Source organism: Capra hircus, chromosome 15 (assembly GCF_001704415.2).
Source record: "Capra hircus breed San Clemente chromosome 15, ASM170441v1, whole genome shotgun sequence".
NCBI lineage: Eukaryota > Metazoa > Chordata > Mammalia > Artiodactyla > Bovidae > Capra > Capra hircus.
Window position 1 is genome coordinate 57233766 of NC_030822.1, and position 14930 is coordinate 57248695.

Consider the following 14930-nt stretch of genomic DNA (forward strand, 5'->3'; position numbering starts at 1 on the left):
TTGCAAAATGGGGGAGGTGAGGGAAAGGGGCAACATTTATTCTTGGGTGCAGAAACTTCTAACCTCTGTGTTTTAACTGGGTATTAGGGTAGGAGTTGCTTCAAGGGGAGAAAAAATTTTGAGACAAGGAAAATTTTCAAAGGGCAGTGTTTAAGCCAAGTGATATGAAAGGACAACTTGAAATTCCAGGGCAAAGACAGAAATGAAGATGTAACCATAGGAAAACACTGAGAAAGCCTAAAACATTTCAGAGAGAAATCTGAATTTTACAATACATCTTCTCAAGCTTGAGGGGTGCTAGAAAGTCTAGTAAGACAAGAAAGGGGGAACCTACTAGCACATTAGTAAAAAGGAAGCTAGAAAAAATCAAGTACTTTAAAATGGCCACAAAATAATGCGATTATCAGTCAGTATTTATTGGGATTTTTTTTAACTTTTTATTTTTACTTTATTTTACTTTACAATACTGTATTGGTTTTGCCATACATTGACATGAATCCACCACGGGTGTGCATGCGATCCCAAACATGAACCCCCCTCCCACCTCCCTCCCCATAACATCCCTCTGGGTCATGTTTTATGTCTGTTCTTTGTTCTTACGGGAAGAGAACAGGAAGCCTGTTAGATGACTTATAGCCTGGAAACGCCCCCTAAGAATGAGCACACTTGCGTCCATCAAATTCTTAGTTCCTCAATTTTTAGACTCCAAGATGGGCTCCGTTCTCAGAATAGTGCTTCTCTTGAAGGTACGAGCCAATAAACAAAGGAAGCAGAGACACAGCAAGAGCAGCGGGAGGACCAAGTTTCCATTCTGGACATAACAGCTGAGGAAAAAAGAATCAGGAGAACTTGTCAAGTATTTCTGCATTTCTTTTCTGGTGCTGTGTATTTGGGCCTGTTTTTGCATTGTCTCTTTTAGGATCCTGATCATGACAATGAGAATAGCAAATCACAAGTCACTGTTGATATTGGTGTTTATCTTAGCCTCTTGGATCACTTTTGCAGTTATCCAAAACTCCACGAAGGTAGGAATTGTTTTCTTTGTATGTTTCACAAAACTATATTATGTGACACTTCACTCGTTCTAGAAAAGTCCAAACAAGCAGACCTTTAGAGTCTAGAAGAGGAGTTTCAACTTTTAAGAACTACTTGACAATCATCATGTAATATGGGAGAGGATAATGTTGTGTGTGTGTGTGTGTGTGTGTGTGTATCTACACTCACACTCTTCATCCCTTATATCTGCGTTGCACCTGTCTCCTCCCAAGATTTAGCTTGTCTTTACACCTTCTCTAAGGAAATTCTGTGGAGTAGACAATGGCAACCCACTTCAGTATTCTTGCCTGGAAAATTCCATGGAGAGAGGAGCCTAGTGGGCTACAGTCCACCGGGTTGCAAAGAGCTGGACACAACTGAGTGTACATGCACAAGGAACTTCTGAACAACAGAATATTTTCAGGTGTATATAGTAAAATTTATTTGTGTTTTTTTTCACTGTTAATGCTTTTTAAGTACTAATAAACCTTTCCCTACACCTGTGTCAAATTGTTTATCTAAATATTCTACTTACAGTTTTAAAGGTTGCTTTATTTAGACACTGAACCCTTAATGTACCTGGATTTTTTTGGCTGATTCTGCTTTTATTTCTGTATGGATAACCACTTTTTCCAGCTTTTTCCATTTTGTAGTCCTTTCTTTCCAAGCTGATATATCAGGTCATTTTTATTGTATATCAAAAATTTTAATAAGTACAGGTCCCTCTGTGGGTTCTTTGTTCTATTCCATTGATCAGTTTGGCTTTCCTGTATCAATAACGCATGGCTGTAATTAACAGAGCTTCATAATTAGTTTTGAAAACTTGGAGGTCAAGTTATCCTTGCTTAACCTACTTTAGGAGGTTTTCAGCCGGTCTTGGCCTTCCCTCTTACATGTTTTGGAATCAGTCTGTCAAATTTAGTGAAAAATTCTACTTAAATTATATGTGCATTGCATTAGCCATGTAGATCAAATTGAGAAAACTGACTTGTTTATAATACTATTGTGCTATTTATCAACACGTCATCTCTCTCCACCTACATAGGTCTTCTTCAACATCTTTCACTAAATTTTACAACTTTTGCATTCAGGTCTTAAGCATCTTTGGTTAGACTGACACCTTGGTCCGTCATTAATTATTTTGTTGCTATTGTAATGACTGTTCTTTTAAACTCATTTTCTAATTGCTTGCTGCTGGAATAAAGGAATCCTACTGATTTTGCATAAGGAACAGTAGGGTCTTACTTTCCAAGATCTCAAAAGACTTACTAGTTCGTAGATCCAATATCATCTAGATCTCTCCGAGGCCAGAAGGTATGCTTGTTCTAAAGCTTTGTTTTGATTTTTGTATTAATTCTGTTCCTTCCCTTGGATGTCTTCCCTTTGCTGAACTTGACAATACCTCTCTCTCAGAGTTGCTTTTATTTTTTGACCAAGCTGTTAGTTCCACAACCAGGAACTTGGAACCTGCGCCCCCTGCAGTGAAAGTGCAGAGTTTTAACCACTGGACAGCCAGGGAATTCCCTCTCATGAGTTACCTTCAATGAAAGTTTTTGCTGATTCTCGGTTGTGTGCATTCTTACACCTGAAGCTCTGCGGTGGCCAGTCCGGACTGCCATTATCTGTTTCCTCCAGCATGTGTGTGGCATAAGTGCTCCCTGTTTGTCTAAAGTGTTGCCAGGCACACTGGGTCCCACTGACCTCCCCAACTTAAATATCTATAGTTTTTATTCTCATGAGAGTAGAGAATTCCCTGTTCCTAGCTGCCTGGCCCAGCACAGGTGGGGAAATAGGAAGGTATCAACCTGCGTGGTTTGTCCTCCTATGGGCCTGCCCTCAACCCCTCCTACTCCAGTTACCAACCTCCTCCACGCTGGCAATGTCCCTGGAGAGACTTCCTTCTTTACAGAAGCCTCACCTATATGCACTGGCAGCCATGGGCTCTTCCTTGATCTAATCTCATCTGCCTTTCAGTTTTCAGGAGATTGCTTGTAAGTTCTGGTCCATATAAGGTATTTCTTCCTATTTCCCCGAATAGTTGGAAAATTGTTAAGTTCTTTTCTGCCATTGATATGATCTTATGGTGGGAAAGCAAGGCTAGGAAAGAAAGGTAAAGTGTTAGTCACTCAGTCGTATCTGACTCTTTGCAACCCTGTGGACTATAGCCCACTAGGCTCCTCTGTCCATGGGATTCTCCAGCCAAGGATACTGGAGTGGGTTACTATATCCTTCTCCAGGGGGTCTTCCCGACCCAGGTATTGAACCCAGTCTCTGGCACTGCAGGCAGATTCTTACCATCTGAGCCACCAGGAAGCCCAGTCGAGGTTATAACATGTGCTTATTCCTTCCCCTTGAATCAGAATTTTCCTGTTGCTTTTCTACCAAAAGAGTTTGCGCAGAGAATATTATTTTACTCTACTGAAATCACTTACGATTTTCACATGAAGTTGTAGCAATTTTAAAATGTCTGGTAATGTGCTGTGATGGTTAAAAAATGTTACCATAATAATGTTCTTCAGATCCTCTAGGTACTTAGTCATTTTTAAATTTTGTTCCTATAGCATCTGCTGAGAGAGATTTGCCTAATTTTTAATTATAATTGTGGCTTTTTCTATTTTTCCCTTTAGTTCTGACAGTTTTTGTTTCACATATAAATACATGTATATGTAGGCATGTACACGTTTAAGGTTGTTATGTTTTTAGACAAATTGACCCTCTTATCACTCTAGGATGTCCATCTTTATGTCTGGTGATACTCTTTGCCTTGAAGTCTACTTTAACATTAATAGCAGCTTTTTTATGCTTTAATGACATACTGGTTTTTTTTATCCTTTCACTTTCAGCCTATAGGTATCTTAATACTTAACCTACATTCCTCATAGATAGCAAGTAGTTGGGTCTTGCTGTTTTATCTCTGCATTTTAAAAAAAATTTAACACTCCATTTATTAGAAATCATTCTAGTAAAACTTTTTTTCTAGAATGCATTACGAATCACATAGCTGGAACTATAACAGCTGCACCATTTTATAAATGAATTATCTCAAATACTGAAACATTGATCACAAATTTACTAAACAAACATTCTTCCAAAATTTGATAATACCATAAATTTTAATGCCAAACTATAACTTTTAATACCAAAATATTTTAAATATTTCAAAATACATACAAATGAATGCATTGATAACAAAACATTATTTTATGCATACATACTGTCTTTTAAAAATCTGTAAACTCTACTATTCCAAAGCAGTATGATTATCTCTGCCCTTTAATGAAGTGTTTAGTATACCTACTTTTAATGAAATGATGAATATGAGTGGATTTAGGTCCACCATTTTGCTACTTATTTTCTGTTTGGCCATTCTGATTTTGATTCCTCTGCTCCCCATTTCCTTCCTTCCTTTGGATTGATTTTTTTTTTTTTACTATGTCCTTTTAGTTTCTCTATTATTTTCATAGCTCTAAGTTTTTTTTTAAGTGGTTTCTCTAGAGATTACAATGCATATTCTTAAGTTTTAGAGTTAATATTGCGCTACTTCACATAATCTGTAATAACTTTTTAATAATTTATTCCCATTTACTCCCCAACTTATTCATTATGCTGTAGTTGTTATAATATTACAAAATTGTAGTTTTTAAATAATTATATGCATTTTAAAGAAATTAGAAAATAAACACATAGTATTTTATGTTAACCCATGTATTTACCGTTTCTGGGGCTTTTCATTCCTTCCTGAAGACCTATGTGTCACTTTTGGTATAATTTCACTCCACGGGGAAGAAACTCAGTTGGCACTTTTTTATTATGCAAATTCAGCGTAGCTCCTTCTTTCACATTTCAGCTCTCCTCTGGCGTCTGTCAGTTTGTGGTCACTCTCCAGTGCTCTTAAAAGAGATTTGCAGTGGGGGGGGGTGGGGCGGAGGGGAGTATCTAGAATTTATCATTGTTATCTACAGGAAAGTTAGTCCAATACAAGCTGCTGCTGCTGCTGCTGCTGCTGCTGCTGCTGCTGCTGCTGCTGCTAAGTCGCTTCAGTCGTGTCCGACTCTGTGCGACCCCATAGATGGCAGCCCACTGGGCTCCCCCATCCCTAGGATTCTCCAGGCAAGAACACTGGAGTGCCAATACAAGCTACTCTGCCTTTATTGGAAATTCAGAGGTATTACTATGATTCACTGAGTTCTCAGAAGTAGAATTATTGGTAAATGCAGTGAACATTGTTAAAGGTCTTACTATATGCTATAGACCTGTTTTCCAGACATGTGGTGCCAATTTGCACCTAAACCAGCAGTGAAAGAGAATTCTAGCCTTACTGCATATTCACAACACTGGGCAGCTCAGATGTATGTAGGCATGTGTATATGTATATATACATATATATAATTTTTCTCATTTATTTAGTCGGCTGTGCTGGGTCTTAGTTGCAGTGTGTGAGATCTTTTAGTTGCAGAATGTGAACTCCTTAGTTGTGGCACGTGGGATCTAGTTCCCTGACCAGGGATTGAACCCAGGCCCCCTGCACTGGGAGCATGGAATCTTGGCCAGTAGACCACCAGAGAAGTCCCTGGGTAGCTCATTTACAGAGATACTTGCCTGGGATTAAAACTCGACTCTCTTGTTGACTAACTGTGCAGGTTTGGCTAAATTTCTTAACTTTTTAGGTGAACCAGTTTCATCATCTGAAAATTGGGTCATAAAAATAAATACCTCATATATTATTGTGAGGATTAATGAGCTAGCAAATGAAAAGCATTTAGAATGGTACCTGGCACATCCTGGTTACTAATACCATCTCTGTAATTTAATAAATAAAAATGTTTTTATTTCTAAAAAGTCAGAACATGTCAAATAATAAAAAGTAAAAATGTTAACCACAGTAACCGAGTCCAACACAAGATACTCTGCCTTCATTGGAAATTCAGAGCTATTACTGGGAAGATTTATACCAAACAGTGTCCTTTACAGAATTATAAGTAACAGAGAAAAGTTGAATACAATGAATATCTAAAAATATAGGAATAGGTGAAATATTAAACTATGTCCATAGGCTGGAATATTATTTGGACATAAGGTGGAAAGGTTTTAATGACACTATTTTTAATCAAAATTAATTGGTAAATATTCAGTGCATTCACAATCACGTGAAATGGTTATACAGGATGAGAGGAAAACCACCAAAATGGTTAAGAGTGGTTTCTGTAATCATGACTGATTTTTATTTTCTATCGAGTTGTGGCATTCTCTCACTTTTAATAATGTCAGTGTTATTTTATGATGAGAAAATAAATATAGAAAGTAGCCTATGTCTCTTATGTCCTGTTAGCTAAAACAGTAATCTGAGAATTACTAGTAAATACTGCAGACTGTTTAATCAAAGTATAAAAAGTGAAATAGACAAAACAGATAATTGTATATTACATAAAATCTCCACGCTTCTTGAAAATTTTCTTAAAGATTTATTTAAATGACTGAACTCTAATTTTAAGATAAAAATAAAAGAACAATAAACGTCTGTTCTCTGCTATGCAGTTAAAAAGCATTTTCTCATTTGGTCTTCACAATTGCCCAATGAAAGTATATTTTATGATCATCACTTTAAGAAAGAAGATTCTTTGCAGTAGAATGGCTCGCCCAAAATAGATTAGCCAGTGATGGAAATTCCCTGACAGTCCAGTGGTTAGGACCTGGTGCTTTCACTGCCAAAAGCCTAGGAGTTCAATCCCAGGTTGGGGAACAATCTCATAAGCTGTGTGGTGTAACAAAACAACAACAAAAACAACACTTTTCAACAGCCAGTGAAAAGTGAAGTTTCACCACCAGCTTTAAGGAAAATCATTTTTCCTATGAAACATGGATGATAATGTAATCTCAATATCATTTTATTTTTAATTTTTCTACCACTCATCATTTGATGAAAGAGACGTTGACTAACCTACCATAATTATCATATTAAATAGGCACACTTTCCGTGTTCTCTATTGTATTCCTTGTCATTTCAGTTACGGACTGTGCTCAAGTTGCCCTTTTCCCTCCATCACTGGAATTTCGTTATGAAAACACATCCTGAACCAGCACTGAATCCAGCAGTTTCACCAGCAGAGACTGAGCTGAGGATAAAGAGCATCATGGAGAAACTAGACCAGCTGATCCCACCCAGACCCTTCACCAACGTGAGATCCACCACCAGCGCCACGCACAGCAGAGCCACCCTCCTCAGTCCTCGAGACACATACTGCAGGGGGGACCAGCTGGACGTCCTGCTGGAGGTGAGGGACCACCTGGGACGCAGGAAGGAATATGGTGGGGACTTCCTCAGGGCCAGGATGTCCTCCCCAGCCCTGAAAGCGGGTGCTTCTGGAAAGGTGACAGACTTCAACAATGGCACCTACCTTGTGAGCTTCACCCTGTTCTGGGAGGGCCAGGTGTCCCTGTCTGTCCTGCTCATCCACCCCAGTGAAGGGGTGTCGGCTCTCTGGAGGGCCAGGAACCAAGGCTACGACAGGGTGATCTTCACAGGCCAGTTTAACAGAGGCACCTCCCAAGTCAGTACTGACTGTGCCCTGGTTTTAAATTCAAGTGCTGAACTGTGTGAATACCTGGACACCCGAGACCGAGAAGCTTTCTACTGCTTGAAGCCTCCAAACGTTCCCTGTGCTGCACTCACCCACATGCACTCCAAAAATAAGGACGTGTCTTATCTTAGCAAACAAGAAAGAAGTCTTTTTGAAAGGTAAATAATTATTTCTGGAGACTATCTGGGTAAATACAGTAATGATTTGGCCTATCTGTTGATCCAAAGGAACTAGCTATTAATTAATTGTGTATTAATGTATCAACTTTGGGACTTTATGAAGAGCAATTTTAGAAAAGATATGTGAATTCATCTGGGGACAGTGCCCACTCTCCAGTCATCCCTAAATATTTTGGATATTTAACCCGTACGATTGAAACAACAACAAAAAAAATGACTAGAATAAAAATTAGAAGAAGAAATATACATGTGTGAATATGCCTAGGTGCTAATATATTCTTTCTGAATCACAAAATTTACCTTGTACACCTTCCGGGGATCTGTACTCCCTGAATTAATAGGCCAAGAAATGGAAATTTAATAAATGGCCTGGAACTGTGGCCAAAGTAGTCAGTTATTATCATAAGAAATAACTGAAACAATGGGTAATGTGACTTCTTATGTTTCCTGATCTTGGGCTACTTGCCAATTAATTTTTATATCTGTCTCTTTAAGGTCAAATGTGGGTGTAGAGATGATAGCAAAGTTCGATGCCATTACTGTCTCCAAATGTAACTGTAAGTCCTCCCTTTGTGTGACTGATGGCTGGGGCTTCCCAGGTGGCTCAGCAGTAAAGAATCCACCTGCCAATGCAGGAGACACGGGTTCGATCCCTGGGTCAGGAAGATCCCCTGGAGTAGGAAATGGCAACCCACTCCAGTATTCTTGCCTGGAGAGTTCCATGAACAGAGGAACCTGGTGGGCTACAGTCCATGGGGTCGCACAGAGATGGACACAACTGTGTGATTGAGCACACTCACACTTAGCACTCATCCCATGGGTTTTTCCTTCCTCAGAACTTGTTCACTACTACCAATCATATGTTACTCTGCTCATCAGGCTTGTCTGTGGTGGGCCAAGACACCAATCACCTAAGTGAATAAATGACTGGAGTCCTAAACCTGATTTATAACCCTCATCATCAACCTCATCAGCATCTATCAGGCAACGGATTACTTGCCCATCAGATGCAACAACATTCATCTCCCAGTTTGCACCTAGGTCTTACCTCCCCAACCACCACCATTAGCACTTCCCTCATCACTACAAGCACAATAATCACCATCTAGAAGGCAATGGCACCCCACTCCAGTACTCTTGCCTGGAAAATCCCATGGACAGAGGAGCCTGGTGGGCTTTGGTCCATGGGGTTGCTAAGAGTCGGACACGACTGAATGACTTCACTTTGACTTTTCACTTTCCTGCATTGGAGAAGGAAATGGCAACCCACTCCAGTGTTCTTGCCTGGAGAATCCCAAGGATGGGGGAGCCTGGTGGGCTGCCGTCTATGGGGTTGCACAGAGTCGGACACGACTGAAGCGACTTAGCAGCAGCAGCAGCAGAGGTTTCTAACCTGCCATCTATAATTCAGTTCATTCCAATTTCCCCCTCCTTGTCTTTGCCATCTTTCAAACCATTTGAACATATAAAATAGCACTTCCATACTTTTATTAACTTCTCTTCAATTTCTTTGGCTGAAAGTGTTAGTTGCTCAGTTGAGTCCGACTTTTTGCAACCCCATGGGCTATAGCCCACCAGGTTCCTCTGTCCTTAGAATTCCCCAGGCAAGAATGCTACGGTGGGTTGCTATTTCCTACTCTAGGAGATCTTCCTGACCCAGGGATCAAACTCGGGTCTCCTGTACTGCAGGCGGATTCTTTTACGATCTAGCCACTAGGGAACATTGAAATCCCTATCGGAAATGATTTAATGCAGGAACTTTTGTGTCCCTTAAGTTCAGTATCAACAGCTTGCTAATTGCTACTAAACTCATTGACACTGAAGTGTGTTTATGTATCTACAGATGGAAATGGCATTTTTCACCCAGGATACACAAAGATGCTTATGCCAGTTATTAAAATATTAAACCACTTCCTTTGGGTGGTGAATAATCACAGCCCCAAGACTGCCAAGGATAAACACCTCAGTCCATCATATTCCCAGATTCTTCAGAAACCTGGGACTAATGGTCAATACCCAGCCTATCCCGGATTCCCACGAGTCTGCTCCAGCCTACAGCCATATCCATGTGGACTGTCCAGGACTCAAACCAAATTAATTGTTAGTTTTTTTTTATATCTCCTTGCACTTAAAGCATTAACAGTTTGATGGTGGCGTTTAAGACACTGTGACAGTGTGTGATAAACTTTGAGGTAAATTGGGCTAAATGACAAGATAATTGAGTTTTCACTACTAAGTAAGAATTGATGTCTTTTCTTTCATAAGAAGGCAAACAAATATTTAAATTTTACCCAGAAGGCCTTTTTCTCTGGGAGAAAACATGTTATCTATAATGAACATTAATGAGTTATCACTTATAAAATTCTTATCAGAGAAATTTTTTTTCTGAAAACTAACTATTCCATCAAGAGAATGATGCTTCAATAAGGTTTTTCCTCCACCCTCACACTCTATTAAAAGGATACCTAAAAAAGACAGTTGGTTCTTATTAAATACTCATGGATAAAGTGATACTTTAGAAGACTCTATCTTGTTGATTCTTTAGCAGAAAAGACAGTTCCAGTGAAAAGGCAATGCAAGTTTGGAATGGCATCCACAATTCCCAGTGGACATGTCTGGAAAGACACGTGGAATCCTGTCTCCTGTAGTCTGGCTGCAATTGAAATGAAAGAATGCCTGAGAGGAAAATTCATTTATCTATTGGGAGATTCCACGATCCGCCAGTGGATGGAATACTTCAAAAGCAGGATCAACAGTATGTCTCTGTCTGAGCTTTTACTCACATCCCTTTCAGAAACTTCTTTTTCATTTCAAGGGGAGAAAGGAATATGGAGAATTCCTCTTTCATATTTCTTAATCAGAGCACATCAACACTTTTCACAAGGTATTATCTTCTCTTTGTAAGAATCCATTTATTGACTAGAAAGGAGCCAGGATAGAAAAACGTTTACTCCATTCCTATTTCTGCAGAATTCACACTTCAGTATTTACCCAGGATACTCAGAAAGTCACGCACAAAGCTGACAATCAGAAGATCGTATACTACCTACCTTCTACAGACGGCATGATGATTATGGGTGTGGCTTCTACACCCAGATGTCCTGGGATCAAAATAGGGCCTCTACTGTCCTATCTGATGGCCTTGGGCAGGTTACATCACTAGGATTTTGTCCTTAGTTTCCTCATCTGTAAATGGAGATGAAAACAGTACCCACTTGGTAAAAATGAAGTACTATACACAACGTATTTAGAATACGGCTGACTACATAGTTAGCTCTCTTTGGTGTGAGCTGTCATCAAGATGACTGTTTCCCAGAAGGACAGATGCTACAGTTGAGGTAATAGCTTCATATCAGGTAGGCATAATAGTTAAATGCAGGGGCTTAGGAGCTTAACAAACCTAGACTATGACCCTGGACATACAGCTTATTTTCCACATCAGTGAACTAAAAATAACAACAGCATCTGGTGATGGTTATGAAGATTAAATGAAGTAATGGTTATAAAATATTTAACACATAGCGAAGCACATAGCAAGGCACTTAGTAAGTGCCCAGAAAACAATAGCTATTGCCCTATTATCATTGGTTCATATTAGAACTGGGGCTAGAAGCCTAGTCCAGTTGCTCCTTTAACTAAACAAAGAATGCATCAATAATAACTCAGAATCCACTAGTAGATCTTAGCTCTGTTATCTGGAAAACTGTCACTGCCAGCCCTCTGTATTCTGGGCCCTAGCTCTTACCACTGGGGACAGTGTAGCTTTAGCGTGGCTCCCCACTGGCCTTCCTAACATGAGGCCACTCTTGTGATCTCCAACTCAGAGAGCAAGCTGATTCATTCAGTAAAAAGGGAACATCAGTAGGACCTTGAACCCCCTGCAACACAAGGGGAGAGTTTTTTTCTTTTTATTGGAGAATACTAGCTTTACAATATTGTGTTATTTTCTGCTGTGCAGCAAAGTGAATCAGCTATATATATATCCCCTCTTTTTTGGATTTTCTTCCCACTTAGTCCACCACACAGCACTGAGTTCTGTAGGAACCATAGGATAGTTCCCTGTACTATACAGTAGGTTCTCATTAGTTATCTGTTTTATACATCGCAGTGTATATATGTCAATTCCAGTCTCAAAGGGGAGAGTTTTAAGTTGTGACCCCTGGTAAATGACAAATCTCCTCCAGATCTCAGTTTCCTCATCTATAAAATTTAGGATCTAGTGACAACTTCCAGCATCACATTATGCAATGGTGGGGTCAGGGTGGGCTCTTAGATTATGACAGTATTGAATTACTGACTTACCTACTTTCTTGACTGACCTTTGAAGCTATGATAACAAAACATCTGTTACATGTATTGTCAAAAGTTAAATTGTGTGGTAATTGTGTGCTTCAGAAAATGAAATTGAAATATGTTAGAAACAGAATGAAGAAAAAATTCTGCCATTTTCTTCCACCCAACCCTCCAGCATCACCATTTTCAAACCTCACTGGGTTAAGACTTTAAGTGTAGCCCTTTACTTCTAAGTTTGTACATATTACAAAGCATCAATAATCATTTCCCACACATTTTCCTCAGATGTTCTAGCTACGAAGAAACTGGCCTTGATAGTCTAATTAATATAGTGAAAAATAAAGCGACTTCATTTTCTTCCATTCATATTATACTTTTAAAAAGTTTTAAGACTGGGTAGATTACTTTCATAAGAATTAGGAGGAAATTCAAGTTTAAGGTACAGAGTCTGTTACTTACTAGTTGTATAATCTTGGCAGGTCATTTCATCTTTTGGTTTTCTTTTCCAGAAGATGGCAATTTTATATATAGGGTTTCCCTGGTAGCTCAGTTGGTAAAGAATCTGCCTGCAATGCAGGAGACCCAGGTTCAGTCCCTGGGTGGGGAAGATTCCCTGGAGAAGGAAATGGCAACCCATTCTTGCCTGAAAAATCCCATGGACAGAGCAGCCTGGCAGGCTACAGTCCATGGGGTAGCCAAGAGTCAGACACTTACCAACTAAATCACCACCACCATGCATATATACAGAGCTTTGAAGTAAATAAACATATCAGTCCTAATAAATGTTTTGTAAACTATTAAGTCCTTCACGAATGAATAGCAATAATATTGTTATAGATGATGTATTCAATACCACTTCACGCATATGTAAAAGAAACACAGACGTATAGAATACAATTCCAGTCTTAAGTGAACTTACAAAGAACTTGGGGAAGTAGGTTTACTTGAATTTTGAAATTTATAGACATCAACTGGCACATTATCTATCTTCAAAGGAGCTTAGTCTATAGTTAACAAAGTGTCAAAACTAATATCCATGAAAGTGACTCCATCATCCTCCACTGAAGTGATATTGATGCTCGCTATCAGCAGTCCATTTGGTTCTACATGGCTCTACAGAGGGGCAGATATAATTTATTTGTATAACACTTTTTGTTGCTCCATAATTTTCAAACTCGTCTCTCATTTAAGCCTATAATAAATTAGTCAGGATTAATATTTAATTATAAACATCATAATTTTTCTTCTATTTTTATGAACTTCATAACTTTATTCTGCTTTCATTTTGGGATTTCCCATTTGTCATCAGCCCTGAAGTCAGTGGATCTGCACGAATCTGGAAAATTTCAAAAGCAACTTGCTGTGGACTTGAACAAGAATATCAATATCCAGTGGCAAAAACATGGTTATCCCTTGATTGGATCATTGACCTATTCAGTCAAAGAGATTGAGTACCTCGCCCGGGTTATTGACAGAATTGGAGGAGAAAGAAATACTATCATTGTTATTTCTCTGGGCCAACACTTCAGACCCTTTCCCATTGACGTTTTTATCCGAAGGGCCCTCAACATCCATGATGCACTTCAACGCCTTCTTCTGAGAAGCCCAGACACTGTGGTTATCATCAAGGAAGAGAACATCAGGGAGATGAACGCTGATGTGGAGAGATTTAGTGACTTTCACGGTTATATCCAGTATCTTGCCTTGAAGGATATTTTCCAGGATCTCAATGTGGGCATTATTGATGCTTGGGATATCACAATTGCATATGGCACAAATAACGTCCACCCGCCCCAGTCTGTAGTCAGAAATCAGATTAATATACTGTTAAACTTTATTTGCTAGATAACACATATCTCTGAAATTTATTCAGTTAATTAAAAACGTCTATTAAGTGTTTGCTATCATGCCAGATGCTGTTGGCTCTGAACTCTCAATTAGCAAGAGAAAACCTGCACTATGGCTGATTTATTAACCGGCAATTCAGCCAAATCTGTTATTTCTCATTTGGGCTTCTACTTACAAATAAACACAAAAACACTTACGAAAAGGAGCTACCCTTCTTGATCAGAGTCAGACCACTTTTCACAAACAGGAAGTCAAGACGCCTAACGGTTAAAAGCTCTCTCTGATTAATGGAAATTCACAGCAATAAAGTCATTATAAGATAAATATTTGGAGAAAGCAGTCTCATTTCCTCATCCCTCATAGCTCAGTTGGTAAAGAATCTGTCTGCAGTGCAGGAGACCAAGGTTCAATCCCTGGGGCGGGAAGATGCCTTGGAGAAGGAAATGGCAACCCACTCCAGTATCCTTGCCTGGAGAACCCCATGGGCAGAGGAGCCTGGCAGGTGACAGTCCATGGGGTCACAAGAGTTGGACACGACTTAGCGACTAAACCACCACCACCACCAAAACAAGTTCAAGATGATTTCCAGGACTTCCTTGGCAGTCCAGTGGTTAAGACTCTGCATTTCCAATGCAGGGGACATGGGTTCAGTTCCTGGTTGGGGAACTAAGATCCCACAAGCTGTGGGGCATGGCAAAAAAAAAAAAAAAAAAGGATGACTTCCAAGAAGAAGGGCGATTTCTTTGGTGGCTGAGTAGTAAAGAATCCACCTGCCAACGCAGGAGACACTGGAGGCACAGGTTCAAGCCCTGGGTCAGGAAGATCCCCTGGAGAAGGAGGTGACAACTTCTCCAATATTCTTGCCTGGGAAATCCCATGGACAGAGAAGTCTGGCAGGCTGCAGTCTATGGGGTCAAAAAGGAGTCAGACAGGACTTAGTGACTAAATAGCAATGAGCAGAAGAGCAGCCTTATGAGGCCATGTTCCAGAGGAACAG

General features: G+C 39.6%; 1 protein-coding gene across 2 annotated transcripts; it reads left to right on the top strand.

Moving 5' to 3' along the window:
• LOC102181614 (NXPE family member 4) lies at positions 824-14644 on the top strand. 2 transcript variants are annotated; one of them, XM_013969573.2, is made up of 5 exons: positions 824-1025; positions 7041-7771; positions 8288-8349; positions 10338-10547; positions 13395-14644. In XM_013969573.2, exons 1-5 carry the CDS (start codon positions 930-932, stop codon positions 13928-13930), a joined length of 1635 nt encoding a protein of 544 aa, XP_013825027.2. In that variant the 5' UTR covers positions 824-929; the 3' UTR covers positions 13931-14644. The 2 variants fall into 2 exon arrangements, with proteins under 2 accessions (XP_013825027.2, XP_013825028.2); XM_013969574.2 differs by lacking the exon at positions 824-1025 and adding an exon at positions 2884-3026.